This window comes from Leptodactylus fuscus, chromosome 6, assembly GCF_031893055.1.
Source record: "Leptodactylus fuscus isolate aLepFus1 chromosome 6, aLepFus1.hap2, whole genome shotgun sequence".
NCBI lineage: Eukaryota > Metazoa > Chordata > Amphibia > Anura > Leptodactylidae > Leptodactylus > Leptodactylus fuscus.
In genome coordinates, this window is record NC_134270.1 from 7721296 (window position 1) to 7735605 (window position 14310).

At 52.6% G+C, this 14310-nt stretch overlaps 1 protein-coding gene across 1 annotated transcript in view; it reads left to right on the forward strand.

The window, feature by feature from the left end:
• MYH10 (myosin heavy chain 10) overlaps positions 1-14310 on the forward strand; it is a 68282-nt gene that overhangs the window by 39292 nt on the left and 14680 nt on the right. Inside the window, exons 5-12 of the mRNA XM_075279286.1 lie at positions 1574-1676; positions 2926-2955; positions 3537-3554; positions 7344-7436; positions 8098-8161; positions 9825-9923; positions 10029-10172; positions 10303-10398. Of these exons, the coding sequence (XP_075135387.1) occupies positions 1574-1676; positions 2926-2955; positions 3537-3554; positions 7344-7436; positions 8098-8161; positions 9825-9923; positions 10029-10172; positions 10303-10398 (647 nt within the window). The remainder of the gene's footprint in view (positions 1-1573; positions 1677-2925; positions 2956-3536; positions 3555-7343; positions 7437-8097; positions 8162-9824; positions 9924-10028; positions 10173-10302; positions 10399-14310) is intronic.

The window sequence follows — 14310 nt, forward strand, 5'->3', positions numbered from 1 at the left end:
CATCTTGTTTGGGTCACTGCAGCGTCAGAAGATGATTTTCTGCTGGATTTCCCCTTTAAGTGTGTCAGTCCCCGCCCACATGACTCCGGTCAGCTGACACCTTTACTCTTATGGAGTATATACAGCGGCCGCCTGTCATCTCTACAAGTCACCTGTGTCTCACTCCTGGGAGTTTATAGCCGTATGTTTCCTGCAAACGCTGACGGGTTTATGGCCTTGTCTGGACCCACAGTAGTCATACAAAGAGTTACAGGGGGATATATGCAGGATAAGTAATGTATGTACACAGTGACTGCTCCAGCAGAATAGTGAGTGCAGCTCTGGAGTATAATACAGGATAAGTAATGTAATGTATGTACACAGTGACTGTACCAGCAGAATAGTGAGTGCAGCTCTGGAGTATAATACAGGATAAGTAATGTAATGTATGTACACAGTGACTGTACCAGCAGAATAGAGAGCGCAGCTCTGGTGTATAATACAGGATAAGTAATGTATACAGTGAGCTCTGGGTCTAGGTCAGTATCTGTATATGTGTATACAGATACAGTATATGTGTTCTTGCGGCTTATTTCTTTCTCCTATATACAGTAACGCCTCTCCTAATGTCGGCCCTGTTACTTAGAGTCTCCCTGTGCTGGTTCTTAGTTTGGTCCCTTACAGGCCTCCCCCTTAGGTTCTGTGTCCAGTCCTTGTGTTCCTCAGTTTCCCTTTCAGTGCCGGCGTCCCTTTCCCTTGGCATTATACATCAGTACGGTGGAATGAGGACAGTATTGTGCAGCTGTCTGATGCCATCCGGACTTCTCATCAGACCTCGGGTGCTGCGTCATGTGAGTGCCCAGTGTCTGTCTGCTCCAGCGAGCCCTCTGGCCTGACAGGATGCAGCAGATGTGCACCAAGCAATGCCCCGTATGTTCTCCACATTCCAGGCTGGTTAGGCCGTCACGTTTGCAGCTGCCCGCACGGCCTGAGCTTTCTTACATCAGACACTTTGTTTTCTTCGTTCCTTCTCCTCCAGAATAAGACGCCTTCCAGTATAAGAGCAGAACTAATCCTCAGAGTGACTATAAATTTTCTTTAACGGCCTATTTTTTTTGGCAAGCATTTCCCCTCGGATTGATGAATGGATTATTGGCGCTCACATTTTCTGCCTTTTTAGTACCAAGAAGATAGTCTTAAGTTGCTGCACCCCAGTGTGGCCATAAAAGGTTACCTGCCGTGGCCAGACTGGCCTGCTAGACGTGAGCCCGCAGTTATTGGCTGGTAATAGCCGCACACAATGCCAATTGTATTGTGAATATCTTGGCCGTCGGCTGCGGCAGATGTTAAGGCAAGGAATGGTGTGAAGGTTCCCATACTGGGGGCCATATGTGCTCCGCATTCCAGGTAAGAACTGATGGGCTTCCCCGGGCCAGGAGACCCTGACTGATACCAGCCGCACTTCTCAGGACTCTCCCCCATTGTTATAAGACATCAGATAGCTTTGTTTTCTGGATGAGTTGCTGTGTAATGTTTCTGGGTCGGGGCTGTGGGAGGCCGGCGGATAATTTGGTCTTTGTTTTTGTTTCCTTAGAGGTGAATCTGGAGCTGGGAAGACGGAAAATACCAAGAAGGTCATCCAGTACCTGGCTCATGTGGCATCTTCACATAAGGGAAAGAAGGACCATACGATTCCTGTGAGTTGTCAGAAGGCATCCCATCCTTTATCTTGTCATGGGGGGTTGTCCTTCCACCGGGCTCACGGGGGTGGGGGTGTCCTTCCACCGGGCTCACGGGGGTGGGGGTGTCCTTCCACCGGGCTCACGGGGGTGGGGGTGTCCTTCCACCGGGCTCACGGGGGTGGGGGTGTCCTTCCACCGGGCTCACGGGGGTGGGGGTGTCCTTCCACCGGGCTCACGGGGGTGGGGGTGTCCTTCCACCGGGCTCACGGGGGTGGGGGTGTCCTTCCACCGGGCTCACGGGGGTGGGGGTGTCCTTCCACCGGGCTCACGGGGGTGGGGGTGTCCTTCCACCGGGCTCACGGGGGTGGGGGTGTCCTTCCACCGGCCTCACGGGGGTGGGGGTGTCCTTCCACCTTCTTCACTGGGGGTTGGGGTGTCCTTCCACCGGGCTCACGCTGGTGGGGGTGTCCTTCCACCGGGCTCACGGGGGTGGGGTTGTCCTTCCACTGGTGTCTTCAGTGGGAATGACCCAACTATCTCAAAAGGTTTTGATCAGGCCAAACCCAAATAAACAACTGGTCGCGTTGACTGAATAGTTGATACTTCCAGGGCAAGTTTAGGTTATCCAGGCTCCAGAAATTTTTGTAAATATAACCCATGGGGGTCATGACCACACACTTGGGGGTCAGTACAGTTGCCGAAGGGCGCTCCTGGTGAGTAGATCCAGCCACCCTTCATGGAACTTTTTAGGTTGACCTTTGGTAGTCGCACCATTGGCACTAATACTTCTCTGGTGACACTCGGTAAGTAGAACCAACCAACCTCGGGGTATTAGTGAAACTTTTTGGGTTGCCATGGCCTTTATCACCATTGGTATGAATAGTTCCTTGGTGACCCTTGTGGTGTAGATTTAACCATTGGCAGTGGAACATTTTTGGTTGAGCTTTGGTCATTGGCACCATTAACCCTTATACTACTAGTACAACTAACCAACAGCCAACGTTCATGGAAATTTTTGGGTTGAGTAATTGGCTCCACTGATCCTTTCTTGGTGACCTTTGGCGAGTAGATCCGACCTATGTGGATGTTTTTTGGGTTGAGTTCTTGAATGTCCCCCACCTTGACACTAATGGGTCACCCTGATGTCTGGCTGTACTGGTTAGTGATGGACGCCCCTTGGGTGCCATGTTTTGGGGGTGGGTTTGGGGGGTCATTGCACTTCCTGCCTCCTTACTAACTTGTGTTTATTTGTTTGCCATAACAGACGGAATCCCCTAAACCCATCAAACATCAGGCAAGTGGATTTCCTCCTCGTACTTCTCTGTATAGCTCATTCTATGGTGCCCTCACCCAGTGGAGGCGGCCATTTTTCTGGAGCCCATTGTTGGTTTGTAGCCCACAGAATGGCCGCCCGCATTGTACGGAGGTGCCCGTTACTATGACTCTTCCTCGCCCATCTCTCTGTACCCATAGACGTATTCCGCTCCATGTATCTCTCACTTCTGGTCCCATTAACAACGTAACCATTCCGTTCTCGGCGCTCACATCATATTAACACTATGGTGCCCGCTCCTCCATCGGACCAATCCTGGTCCATCTCTCCCGAGCACGGTGACCGCCCCCTACTGAAACCACATTGTCACCTATAAGGGGGAGTGTCAGGTCTTAGCCCCTCCCCTCAGACCTGCAAAATCTGCTGTGGAGGTGGGGCAACGTGAAAGCTATGGGTGGCAGCTGCCGCCCTTCTGTCCTGTTGGGGGGAGGCGGGGTCCTTGCTATGATCTAATCCCTGTGTTGAATTTGGTGTGCTGCATAAACCATAACCATTAACGTATTTTTTTTCTCCCCCCCCACTGTCATTTTGTTATACTACAGAGTGGATCCTTGTTGTATGTGAGTAGCATGTAGCTCTCCCCACCCCCGACACTTACCCAAATTTAATTTCTCACGCTCTTTTCACTCCCCCACCCCCCCACACTTACACCCCACCCCCACCCCACCTCATATCCCGCTATCATTCCATCTCCGTCCTCGCTCATTCCGCGCTCCGCATGCCGCGCTCTGCCTGTCCCTGTCTAACTTCATCCCACTGCTCTCCGTTAATCCTTCTCTGCCATTTTTTAACCTGTTTTTCCCCCCTAATCTGAACAGCCCCGAGTCTGGGGGCCTCGCTTACTGTTTGTTGCTAAAGTGCTGAGCTCAAGCTATTGCTGCAAATTGTACAGTGCTTCCCCCCCCCCCCCCCCGCTAACAATGGTCTGTTCCATTGTCTTATGTTGAAATGTTTGGGAATGTTCTAATGCGACCAGTGATAGGTGAGAACCGTCTGTTACATGTCCATGATGAGTTCTCTTTACAGCAGTCGTAAAGTGAGAGGAAACCATCGAATGTCACATGATGGATACCAGTCAGTGACAAAATATGCCCCATCCCTAAACCCATCACAATGAGGCACAGTGACCAGCAGAATAGTATAATACAGGATAAGTAATGTAATGTATGTACACAGTGACTGTACCAGCAGAATAGTGAGCGCAGCTCTGGAGTATAATACAGGATAAGTAATGTATGTACACAGTGACTGTACCAGCAGAATAGTGAGCGCAGCTCTGGAGTATAATACAGGATAAGTAATGTAATATATGTACACAGTGACTGCACCAGCAGAATAGTGAGCGCAGCTCTGGAGTATAATACAGGATAAGTAATGTAATGTATGTACACAGTGACTGCACCAGCAGAATAGTGAGCGCAGCTCTGGAGTATAATACAGGATAAGTAATGTATGTACACAGTGACTGTACCAGCAGAATAGTGAGCGCAGCTCTGGGGTATAATACAGGATAAGTAATGTAATGTATGTACACAGTGACTGTACCAGCAGAATAGTGAGCGCAGCTCTGGAGTATAATACAGGATAAGTAATGTAATGTATGTACACAGTGACTGTACCAGCAGAATAGTGAGCGCAGCTCTGGGGTATAATACAGGATAAGTAATGTAATGTATGTACACAGTGACTGCACCAGCAGAATAGTGAGCGCAGCTCTGGAGTATAATACAGGATAAGTAATGTAATGTATGTACACAGTGACTGTACCAGCAGAATAGTGAGCGCAGCTCTGGAGTATAATACAGGATAAGTAATGTAATGTATGTACACAGTGACTGCACCAGCAGAATAGTGAGCGCAGCTCTGGAGTATAATACAGGATAAGTAATGTAATGTATGTACACAGTGACTGCACCAGCAGAATAGTGAGCGCAGCTCTGGAGTATAATACAGGATAAGTAATGTAATGTATGTACACAGTGACTGCACCAGCAGAATAGTGAGCGCAGCTCTGGAGTATAATACAGGATAAGTAATGTAATGTATGTACACAGTGACTGTAGCAGCAGAATAGTGAGCGCAGCTCTGGAGTATAATACAGGATAAGTAATGTAATGTATGTACACAGTGACTGTACCAGCAGAATAGTGAGCGCAGCTCTGGAGTATAATACAGGATAAGTAATGTAATGTATGTACACAGTGACTGTACCAGCAGAATAGTGAGCGCAGCTCTGGAGTATAATACAGGATAAGTAATGTAATGTATGTACACAGTGACTGCACCAGCAGAATAGTGAGCGCAGCTCTGGAGTATAATACAGGAGAAGTAATGTAATGTATGTACACAGTGACTGTACCAGCAGAATAGTGAGCGCAACTCTGGAGTATAATACAGTATAAGTAATGTAATGTATGTACACAGTGACTGTACCAGCAGAATAGTGAGCGCAACTCTGGAGTATAATACAGTATAAGTAATGTAATGTATGTACACAGTGACTGTACCAGCAGAATAGTGAGCGCAGCTCTGGAGTATAATACAGGATAAGTAATGTAATGTATGTACACAGTGACTGTACCAGCAGAATAGTGAGCGCAGCCCTGGAGTATAATACAGGATAAGTAATGTAATGTATGTACACAGTGACTGCACCAGCAGAATAGTGAGCGCAGCTCTGGAGTATAATACAGGAGAAGTAATGTAATGTATGTACACAGTGACTGTACTAGCAGAATAGTGAGCGCAGCTCTGGAGTATAATACAGGATAAGTAATGTAATGTATGTACACAGTGACTGCACCAGCAGAATAGTGAGCGCAGCTCTGGAGTATAATACAGGATAAGTAATGTAATGTATGTACACAGTGACTGTACCAGCAGAATAGTGAGCGCAGCTCTGGAGTATAATACAGGATAAGTAATGTAATGTATGTATACAGTGACTGCACCAGCAGAATAGTGAGCGCAGCTCTGGAGTATAATACAGGATAAGTAATGTAATGTATGTACACAGTGACTGTACCAGCAGAATAGTGATCGCAGCTCTGGAGTATAATACAGGATTAGTAATGTAATGTATGTACACAGTGACTGCACCAGCAGAATAGTGAGCGCAGCTCTGGAGTATAATACAGGATAAGTAATGTAATGTATGTACACAGTGACTGTACCAGCAGAATAGTGAGCGCAGCTCTGGAGTATAATACAGGATAAGTAATGTAATGTATGTACACAGGGACTGCACCAGCAGATTAGTGAGCGCAGCTCTGGAGTATAATACAGGATAAGTAATGTAATGTATGTACACAGTGACTGCACCAGCAGAATAGTGAGCGCAGCTCTGGAGTATAATACAGGATGTGATTGGTATATAATATGTAGATTATTGCTATATATACGGTTTCTCTTGTTTCCGATCCCCCTGTGACATTAATCCTTCATTACACTGTTCCTTCCTTCCGCCCCCTCAGTAATCGCTCAATCTTCTGAGACGCCAATAACTTCCCCACAATTCCTTGTGCTCACCTGCCGTTTCGATAAGCGCTATTGTTGTAGACAAAGCCTCCTGGCCCCGGGTGATCTGTTGGGTGGGGGGGATTGACAGGTACAATATGGCTGATTTATTGTGGAGTGAGGACATTTCCATACGTGTGCCTCTCCCATGTGCTCGGCTCTTTGTCACTTACACGCAAGTATTGTAGTGGGGGAGGGAAGGCGTTGGGGTCTGCAGCGATGGATTGTTACTGGTGACTATGGGGGGCGCACGGCCGCGGTGTAAATGATTTATCCTGTGCAGCAGTTGATTAGTTAGGTCTTTGTCCTGGTTCCGGTCCCGCTAGGTGTAACATCCAATGCTCAGGCATGGAGTGCAGGAAATCTCTAAATGTTGTGACCCCAATGGACGGGTTATGATCCCGCCGCGCTCATGTTGGTGTGATAGGAAGTTAAAGGGATTGTCCAGGTTGTCTGCTTAGCTCCTGAGCGCCCTCTAGTGGTGACATCAGTTGGTGCACCTTGTCCTCAGAGTAGGAAGTCCATTGGCTTGCTGCATACAGTGTGTATAGAAGGTTTGCCACATATATGTGTAGGTGTAACATATGTGTATATATAGGTGTAGCAGTAGAAAGGATATATATAACCGTATGGCCGCCATGTGGGCCGTCTCCTCCAGGGTACAGGCACATGATATGTTTTCTGCTTTTTCGTGCTTCTCTTTAGTCCCCTGACCTAGTCCTGAATCCCATGACGCCATGCTGCGGTGGTCGCTGCCATATGGCGGTACATGCTTTGCCTTCAGAGCGGTGTCATGTAAATGTTTGGATCTTGCCATGTTTTTTTCTCTGTAGGGGGAACTCGAGCGTCAGCTACTGCAAGCGAACCCCATCTTAGAATCTTTCGGAAATGCCAAGACGGTCAAGAACGACAACTCATCCCGCTTTGTAAGTGATGGAGGATTTATGTGGGGTCGGACCCTGTTCACATGCCCCATACTTCGTGGTATACTCCTTGCCATGTCCGTCCAGTGTCTGGTTCCTTGCGGCAGAGCTTCCCTTGTCCTGACACCACCCGATGCCGTCTGAAATACAAGCCTTATGTGCGTTGCGGTGATCTCACCCTGAGGCGTCCCCGGGGTGCACAGCGCCTGCCTTCTACATTTCACAAGTTCCTTAAGTGTCTCTGTGTCTGCGCTCTGTCCATGAATGTCCTGCTATATGTATATATATATATATCTTACAGGACAGACGTCATTCTGATCTGCAGATTAGGCCCAGCAATGGCTGTATCAGTTTGCTGTCAGTGAATGGAGATCTTCTCTCTTCCGTTTCGTGCAGTGCTTACTTTGTGGCACTTACAGCTGCAGGACTGTTACAGTGTATCAGAGCAGACCTGATCAGGAAAGACTTGGAGGGTTCCTATTCACTTGCAGCAAGCAGAGGTCTGGACAGTGAGGAATTAGAAAGTCACACAAGCTTCAGTGACGTGACCCTGAGGTCACCTGCGTCTGATCACATGACTCGTATTCATTCTGAAATGTTTCCAATTTGTTGATTAGTTATTGATCACATTCCGATTTCCATTTCTCTCCCCTCCCCCCTCCAGGGCAAGTTCATCCGGATAAACTTTGACGTGACCGGTTACATCGTAGGGGCCAATATCGAGACCTGTATCCTTTCACCTCTGCCATCGCTTCACGTCCGGCCTCCGAGCCCGGCAGAAAGTCGCGACCGCTCTCAGTCTTGGGATAAACTGAGATTTCCTGTCCTTCATGTCACTGCCAAATTGGGTTTAACTCCCAAATCCGTATAAACGCCGCCGGCCCGTTACACGAGATCGCACAGGTTATGGATCTTAGCTGAGAATTTCCTAAAATAGTCAGGCGCGCCCCTGTGGTGACCGGAGCGAGGAGAGGTATTTTTACTGTCGTTCTGGGCTGGATCCGGTGCAGACGCCGCCGCGTTCCTCTGGCATCTTTTTATAACCGGGACCAGTCGACACGTGTTGTGTGTAATAGTAATTGACACGTGTCGAGTGTATACATAGGCCGGGGTCACTGTGATCAGTGGGGGGCGATCCGTAGCTTTATCACTGTACTCTGTACTGCCGCCCCCTGGCTGTGTAGGGAACTGCAGCTCCATATGCTACATAGGAGGGCTATGGCCTGTACGCGGGCACCACGGCTGGCACTGTTTGGGTCCATGTGGGTATCGCTCATCACAATGGCACACGCAGTCACTTCTCCACTGCAAACACGGGCACGAGAGCTTAGGAAACCGTATATAGCGTGTGTCCTTCTGGAGCCAAGGGCCACATGTGCACCCCTCTGTACTGGCATGGGTTAACCATCGCTGTGCTCACATGTTCTGCACGTAACATAGCCAACTAGCATGCTTGCTGATGGTTTCCATCTAGAAATATTGGTGCCCTTCTGAGACTGAACCAGTGGACTTTTCTTTTGGTCTTACTTTGGCTCCATCAGAGTCTTCACCCCGTTTCGGTCGATGCCCTGCCCCCCACCGATGTCCTGGAGGAGCGGATCTTGCTGCGGGCGGTGTGCGGGCCAGGAATCTCATCTACTCATTATCTCAAGTTACCGCCCTGGGATTCAGTGTTTATCCGTTATGCCACAGGCTGTTATTAGTAGGGACACCGTGGGGGGAGCGCGGCCCCAAAAATCTATCTACGGCAGGGAAATTAAATATCATTCCTCGGATTCCTCGCAGCGCCAAGATTCAGATGAAATTCAGCTTTTCTTAATTAAAACCACTCCGCTTCTCTCCGGTGCCTGATTTAACACTGTGCTGGAGACGTGTATATACCTGATGTGTGGGTATATAGCTGCCATGGGGTCACCTACCTGCCCTACGTAGGGGCGGTACATTACACGTTTAGTCGTGGCCCTCATCCCTACGCGTCAGCCGTGAGCCGGTTTGTCCTTTGGATATTTTTCTTATAAGCGTCATGGTCTGATATACAGAGGAAGATGTCGGGAAGCCCGCCCTAGTATATAGATGGCTGAACGACAATTAAAGGGGATGTCTGGAGTTAGAATAACACGGCTCCTTTCCATGGTTGATGTCTGGAATTGCAGATCAATTGAAATAAGAGGAACTAACCTGCAATACCAAACCCGACCTGTGGATCGGTGTGGCGCTGTCTGTGATACAAAGCAGCCATGTATTTTCAGACCCCCCCCCCCCATGTATTTTCAGACCCCCCCCCCCCCATGTATTTTCAGACCCCCCCCCCCCCATGTATTTTCAGACCCCCCCCCCCCATGCCGTGTGGACATTAGACAGACAGAAAATATCTCCTTAACTCGGGTCCAGACTTGTTGGAAAAGTCTCGAGCCATCCGACAGGCCAAGGACGAGCGGACCTTCCACATCTTCTACCAGCTGCTTGCAGGGTCAGGAGAACATCTGAAGTGTAAGTCTTGTCCTCCCCGGACACGTGGTCGTCCTCTGATGTCCTAGATAATCGCCCCGCTGATGATGCGGGTGTCATTAACCCTTTGTCTCTCTCTGACTATAGCGGACCTACTGCTGGAAGGCTTCAGCAACTACAAGTTTGTCTCTAATGGCTACATACCGATCCCCGGGCAGCAGGACAAGGACAACTTCCAGGAGACCATGGAGGCCATGCACATCATGGGCTTCACTCACGAGGAGATACTGTGTAAGTATAAGATGGCCGACATGGCCTGCTGAGAGTTGTAGTCCTTGGACGGTCAGTGTAGCACCAGATGATCCAGTGTATTGGCCGTATACCCGTATACCTCGCCCCTTACGTCTCCTTTATCTCACAGCCATGCTCAAGGTTGTGTCCTCAGTTCTTCAGTTTGGAAACGTCATCTTCAAGAAGGAGAGGAACACGGACCAGGCATCCATGCCGGAGAACACAGGTTGGTGGAGCGACGGGTGTGACGACTGCGTGCTCATGACAACTCTCCCTGGTCAGGACCGTCATAGGCCTCACTAGTATACAGTCTATTACGGGTACACATCCCATCCCATTGCTTTGTCCCGTGACCTGACTGTGCCCCAGAGATACTGGGACGTTCATTAGCCGCAGCACATCGCAGGCCCAGACCCTCCGGAGCAGCCCACGTGCCGCCGCTCCACCCTGCTGATAATGGGTCGGGGTTGGGGCAGAATCTCTGTGGCCTGTTCTGTGTGTTTATTTTCATTGGGTCTGTGCTGTGGAGAACGGAGCAGAGGCCAAGAATCCGCAGCCAAACCCCGAGGGACGCGGCGAAGCCAAGGGAAGAAATCGCTCTGCGGACCCTCTAACCTATTGTTTAGTGCAGGAATGTTACGAGCGCTGCTCCGGCGGTGGAGAGGATTGATCGTGACGTATATAACACAACCCCCCACACGGCCCAGTAAGAGCCGTCGCCCCCAATTTCTGCATAAATTTATGGCGTTATCTGCCCCCACCCCACAGCTCATTGGTCTGTAACTCGGCTGTGGTGGAACTACAACTCTCAGCAATGCACGACTGCCTGCAGATTGTCAGGGGAAGCCGTCACTTATAGTCTCACCACAGCCGACAATGCAGGACCTAGAGATCCCCTCACCCACAGCTGATAATGTAGCATTCATTCATGGCCTCATCCGATACAGCACCTATCTGCCCCCCTCCCCTCCTCCGCCTCTGGTACTCCAGCACCTATCTGCCCCTCCCCTCCAGCACCTATCTGCCCCCTCCCCTCCTCCGCCTCTGGTACTCCAGCACCTATCTGCCCCCTCCCCTCCTCCGCCTCTGATACTCCAGCACCTATCTGCCCCCTCCCCTCCTCCGCCTCTGATACTCCAGCACCTATCTGCCCCCTCCCCTCCTCCGCCTCTGATACTCCAGCACCTATCTGCCCCCTCCCCTCCTCCGCCTCTGATACTCCAGCACCTATCTGCCCCCTCCCCTCCTCCGCCTCTGGTACTCCAGCACCTATCTGCCCCCCTCCCCTCCTCCGCCTCTGATACTCCAGCACCTATCTGCCCCCTCCCCTCCTCCGCCTCTGGTACTCCAGCACCTATCTGCCCCCTCCCCTCCTCCGCCTCTGATACTCCAGCACCTATCTGCCCCCCTCCCCTCCTCCGCCTCTGATACTCCAGCACCTATCTGCCCCCTCCCCTCCTCCGCCTCTGATACTCCAGCACCTATCTGCCCCCTCCCCTCCTCCGCCTCTGATACTCCAGCACCGATCTGCCCCCTCCCCTCCTCCGCCTCTGATACTCCAGCACCTATCTGCCCCCTCCCCTCCTCCGCCTCTGATACTCCAGCACCTATCTGGCCCCCTCCCCTCCTGATACTCCAGCACCTATCTGGCCCCCTCCCCTCCTCCGCTTCTGATACTCCAGCACCTATCTGCCCCCTCCCCTCCTCCGCCTCTGATACTCCAGCACCTATCTGGCCCCCTCCCCTCCTCCGCCTCTGATACTCCAGCACCTATCTGGCCCCCTCCCCTCCTCCGCCTCTGATACTCCAGCACCTATCTGCCCCCTCCCCTCCTCCGCCTCTGATACTCCAGCACCTATCTGCCCCCTCCCCTCCTCCGCCTCTGATACTCCAGCACCTATCTGCCCCCTCCCCTCCTCCGCCTCTGATACTCCAGCACCGATCTGCCCCCTCCCCTCCTCCGCCTCTGATACTCCAGCACCTATCTGGCCCCCTCCCCTCCTGATACTCCAGCACCTATCTGGCCCCCTCCCCTCCTGATACTCCAGCACCTATCTGCCCCCTCCCCTCCTCCGCCTCTGATACTCCAGCACCTATCTGCCCCCTCCCCTCCTCCGCCTCTGATACTCCAGCACCTATCTAGCCCCCTCCCCTCCTCCGCCTCTGATACTCCAGCACCTATCTGCCCCCTCCCCTCCTCTGATACTCCAGCACCTATCTGCCCCCTCCCCTCCTCTGCCTCTGATACTCCAGCACCTATCTGCCCCCTCCCCTCCTCCGCCTCTGATACTCCAGCACCTATCTGGCCCCCTCCCCTCCTGATACTCCAGCACCTATCTGGCCCCCTCCCCTCCTGATACTCCAGCACCTATCTGCCCCCTCCCCTCCTCCGCCTCTGATACTCCAGCACCTATCTGCCCCCTCCCCTCCTCCGCCTCTGATACTCCAGCACCTATCTGCCCCCTCCCCTCCTCCGCCTCTGGTACTCCAGCACCTATCTGCCCCCCTCCCCTCCTCCGCCTCTGATACTCCAGCACCTATCTGCCCCCTCCCCTCCTCCGCCTCTGGTACTCCAGCACCTATCTGCCCCCTCCCCTCCTCCGCCTCTGATACTCCAGCACCTATCTGCCCCCCTCCCCTCCTCCGCCTCTGATACTCCAGCACCTATCTGCCCCCTCCCCTCCTCCGCCTCTGATACTCCAGCACCTATCTGCCCCCTCCCCTCCTCCGCCTCTGATACTCCAGCACCGATCTGCCCCCTCCCCTCCTCCGCCTCTGATACTCCAGCACCTATCTGCCCCCTCCCCTCCTCCGCCTCTGATACTCCAGCACCTATCTGGCCCCCTCCCCTCCTGATACTCCAGCACCTATCTGGCCCCCTCCCCTCCTCCGCTTCTGATACTCCAGCACCTATCTGCCCCCTCCCCTCCTCCGCCTCTGATACTCCAGCACCTATCTGGCCCCCTCCCCTCCTCCGCCTCTGATACTCCAGCACCTATCTGGCCCCCTCCCCTCCTCCGCCTCTGATACTCCAGCACCTATCTGCCCCCTCCCCTCCTCCGCCTCTGATACTCCAGCACCTATCTGCCCCCTCCCCTCCTCCGCCTCTGATACTCCAGCACCTATCTGCCCCCTCCCCTCCTCCGCCTCTGATACTCCAGCACCGATCTGCCCCCTCCCCTCCTCCGCCTCTGATACTCCAGCACCTATCTGGCCCCCTCCCCTCCTGATACTCCAGCACCTATCTGGCCCCCTCCCCTCCTGATACTCCAGCACCTATCTGCCCCCTCCCCTCCTCCGCCTCTGATACTCCAGCACCTATCTGCCCCCTCCCCTCCTCCGCCTCTGATACTCCAGCACCTATCTAGCCCCCTCCCCTCCTCCGCCTCTGATACTCCAGCACCTATCTGCCCCCTCCCCTCCTCTGATACTCCAGCACCTATCTGCCCCCTCCCCTCCTCCGCCTCTGATACTCCAGCACCTATCTGCCCCCTCCCCTCCTCCGCCTCTGATACTCCAGCACCTATCTAGCCCCCTCCCCTCCTCCGCCTCTGATACTCCAGCACCTATCTGCCCCCTCCCCTCCTCTGATACTCCAGCACCTATCTGCCCCCTCCCCTCCTCCGCCTCTGATACTCCAGCACCTATCTGCCCCCTCCCCTCCTCCGCCTCTGATACTCCAGCACCTATCTGCCCCCTCCCCTCCTCCGCCTCTGATACTCCAGCACCTATCTGCCCCCTCCCCTCCTCCGCCTCTGATACTCCAGCACCTATCTAGCCCCCTCCCCTCCTCCGCCTCTGATACTCCAGCACCTATCTAGCCCCCTCCCCTCCTCCGCCTCTGATACTCCAGCACCTATCTGCCCCCTCCCCTCCTCCGCCTCTGATACTCCAGCACCTATCTGCCCCCTCCCCTCCTCTGATACTCCAGCACCTATCTGCCCCCTCCCCTCCTCTGATACTCCAGCACCTATCTGCCCCCTCCCCTCCTCTGATACTCCAGCACCTATCTGCCCCCTCCCCTCCTCCGCCTCTGATACTCCAGCACCTATCTGCCCCCTCCCCTCCTCTGATACTCCAGCACCTATCTGCCCCCTCCCCTCCTCTGATACTCCAGCACCTATCTGCCCCCTCCCCT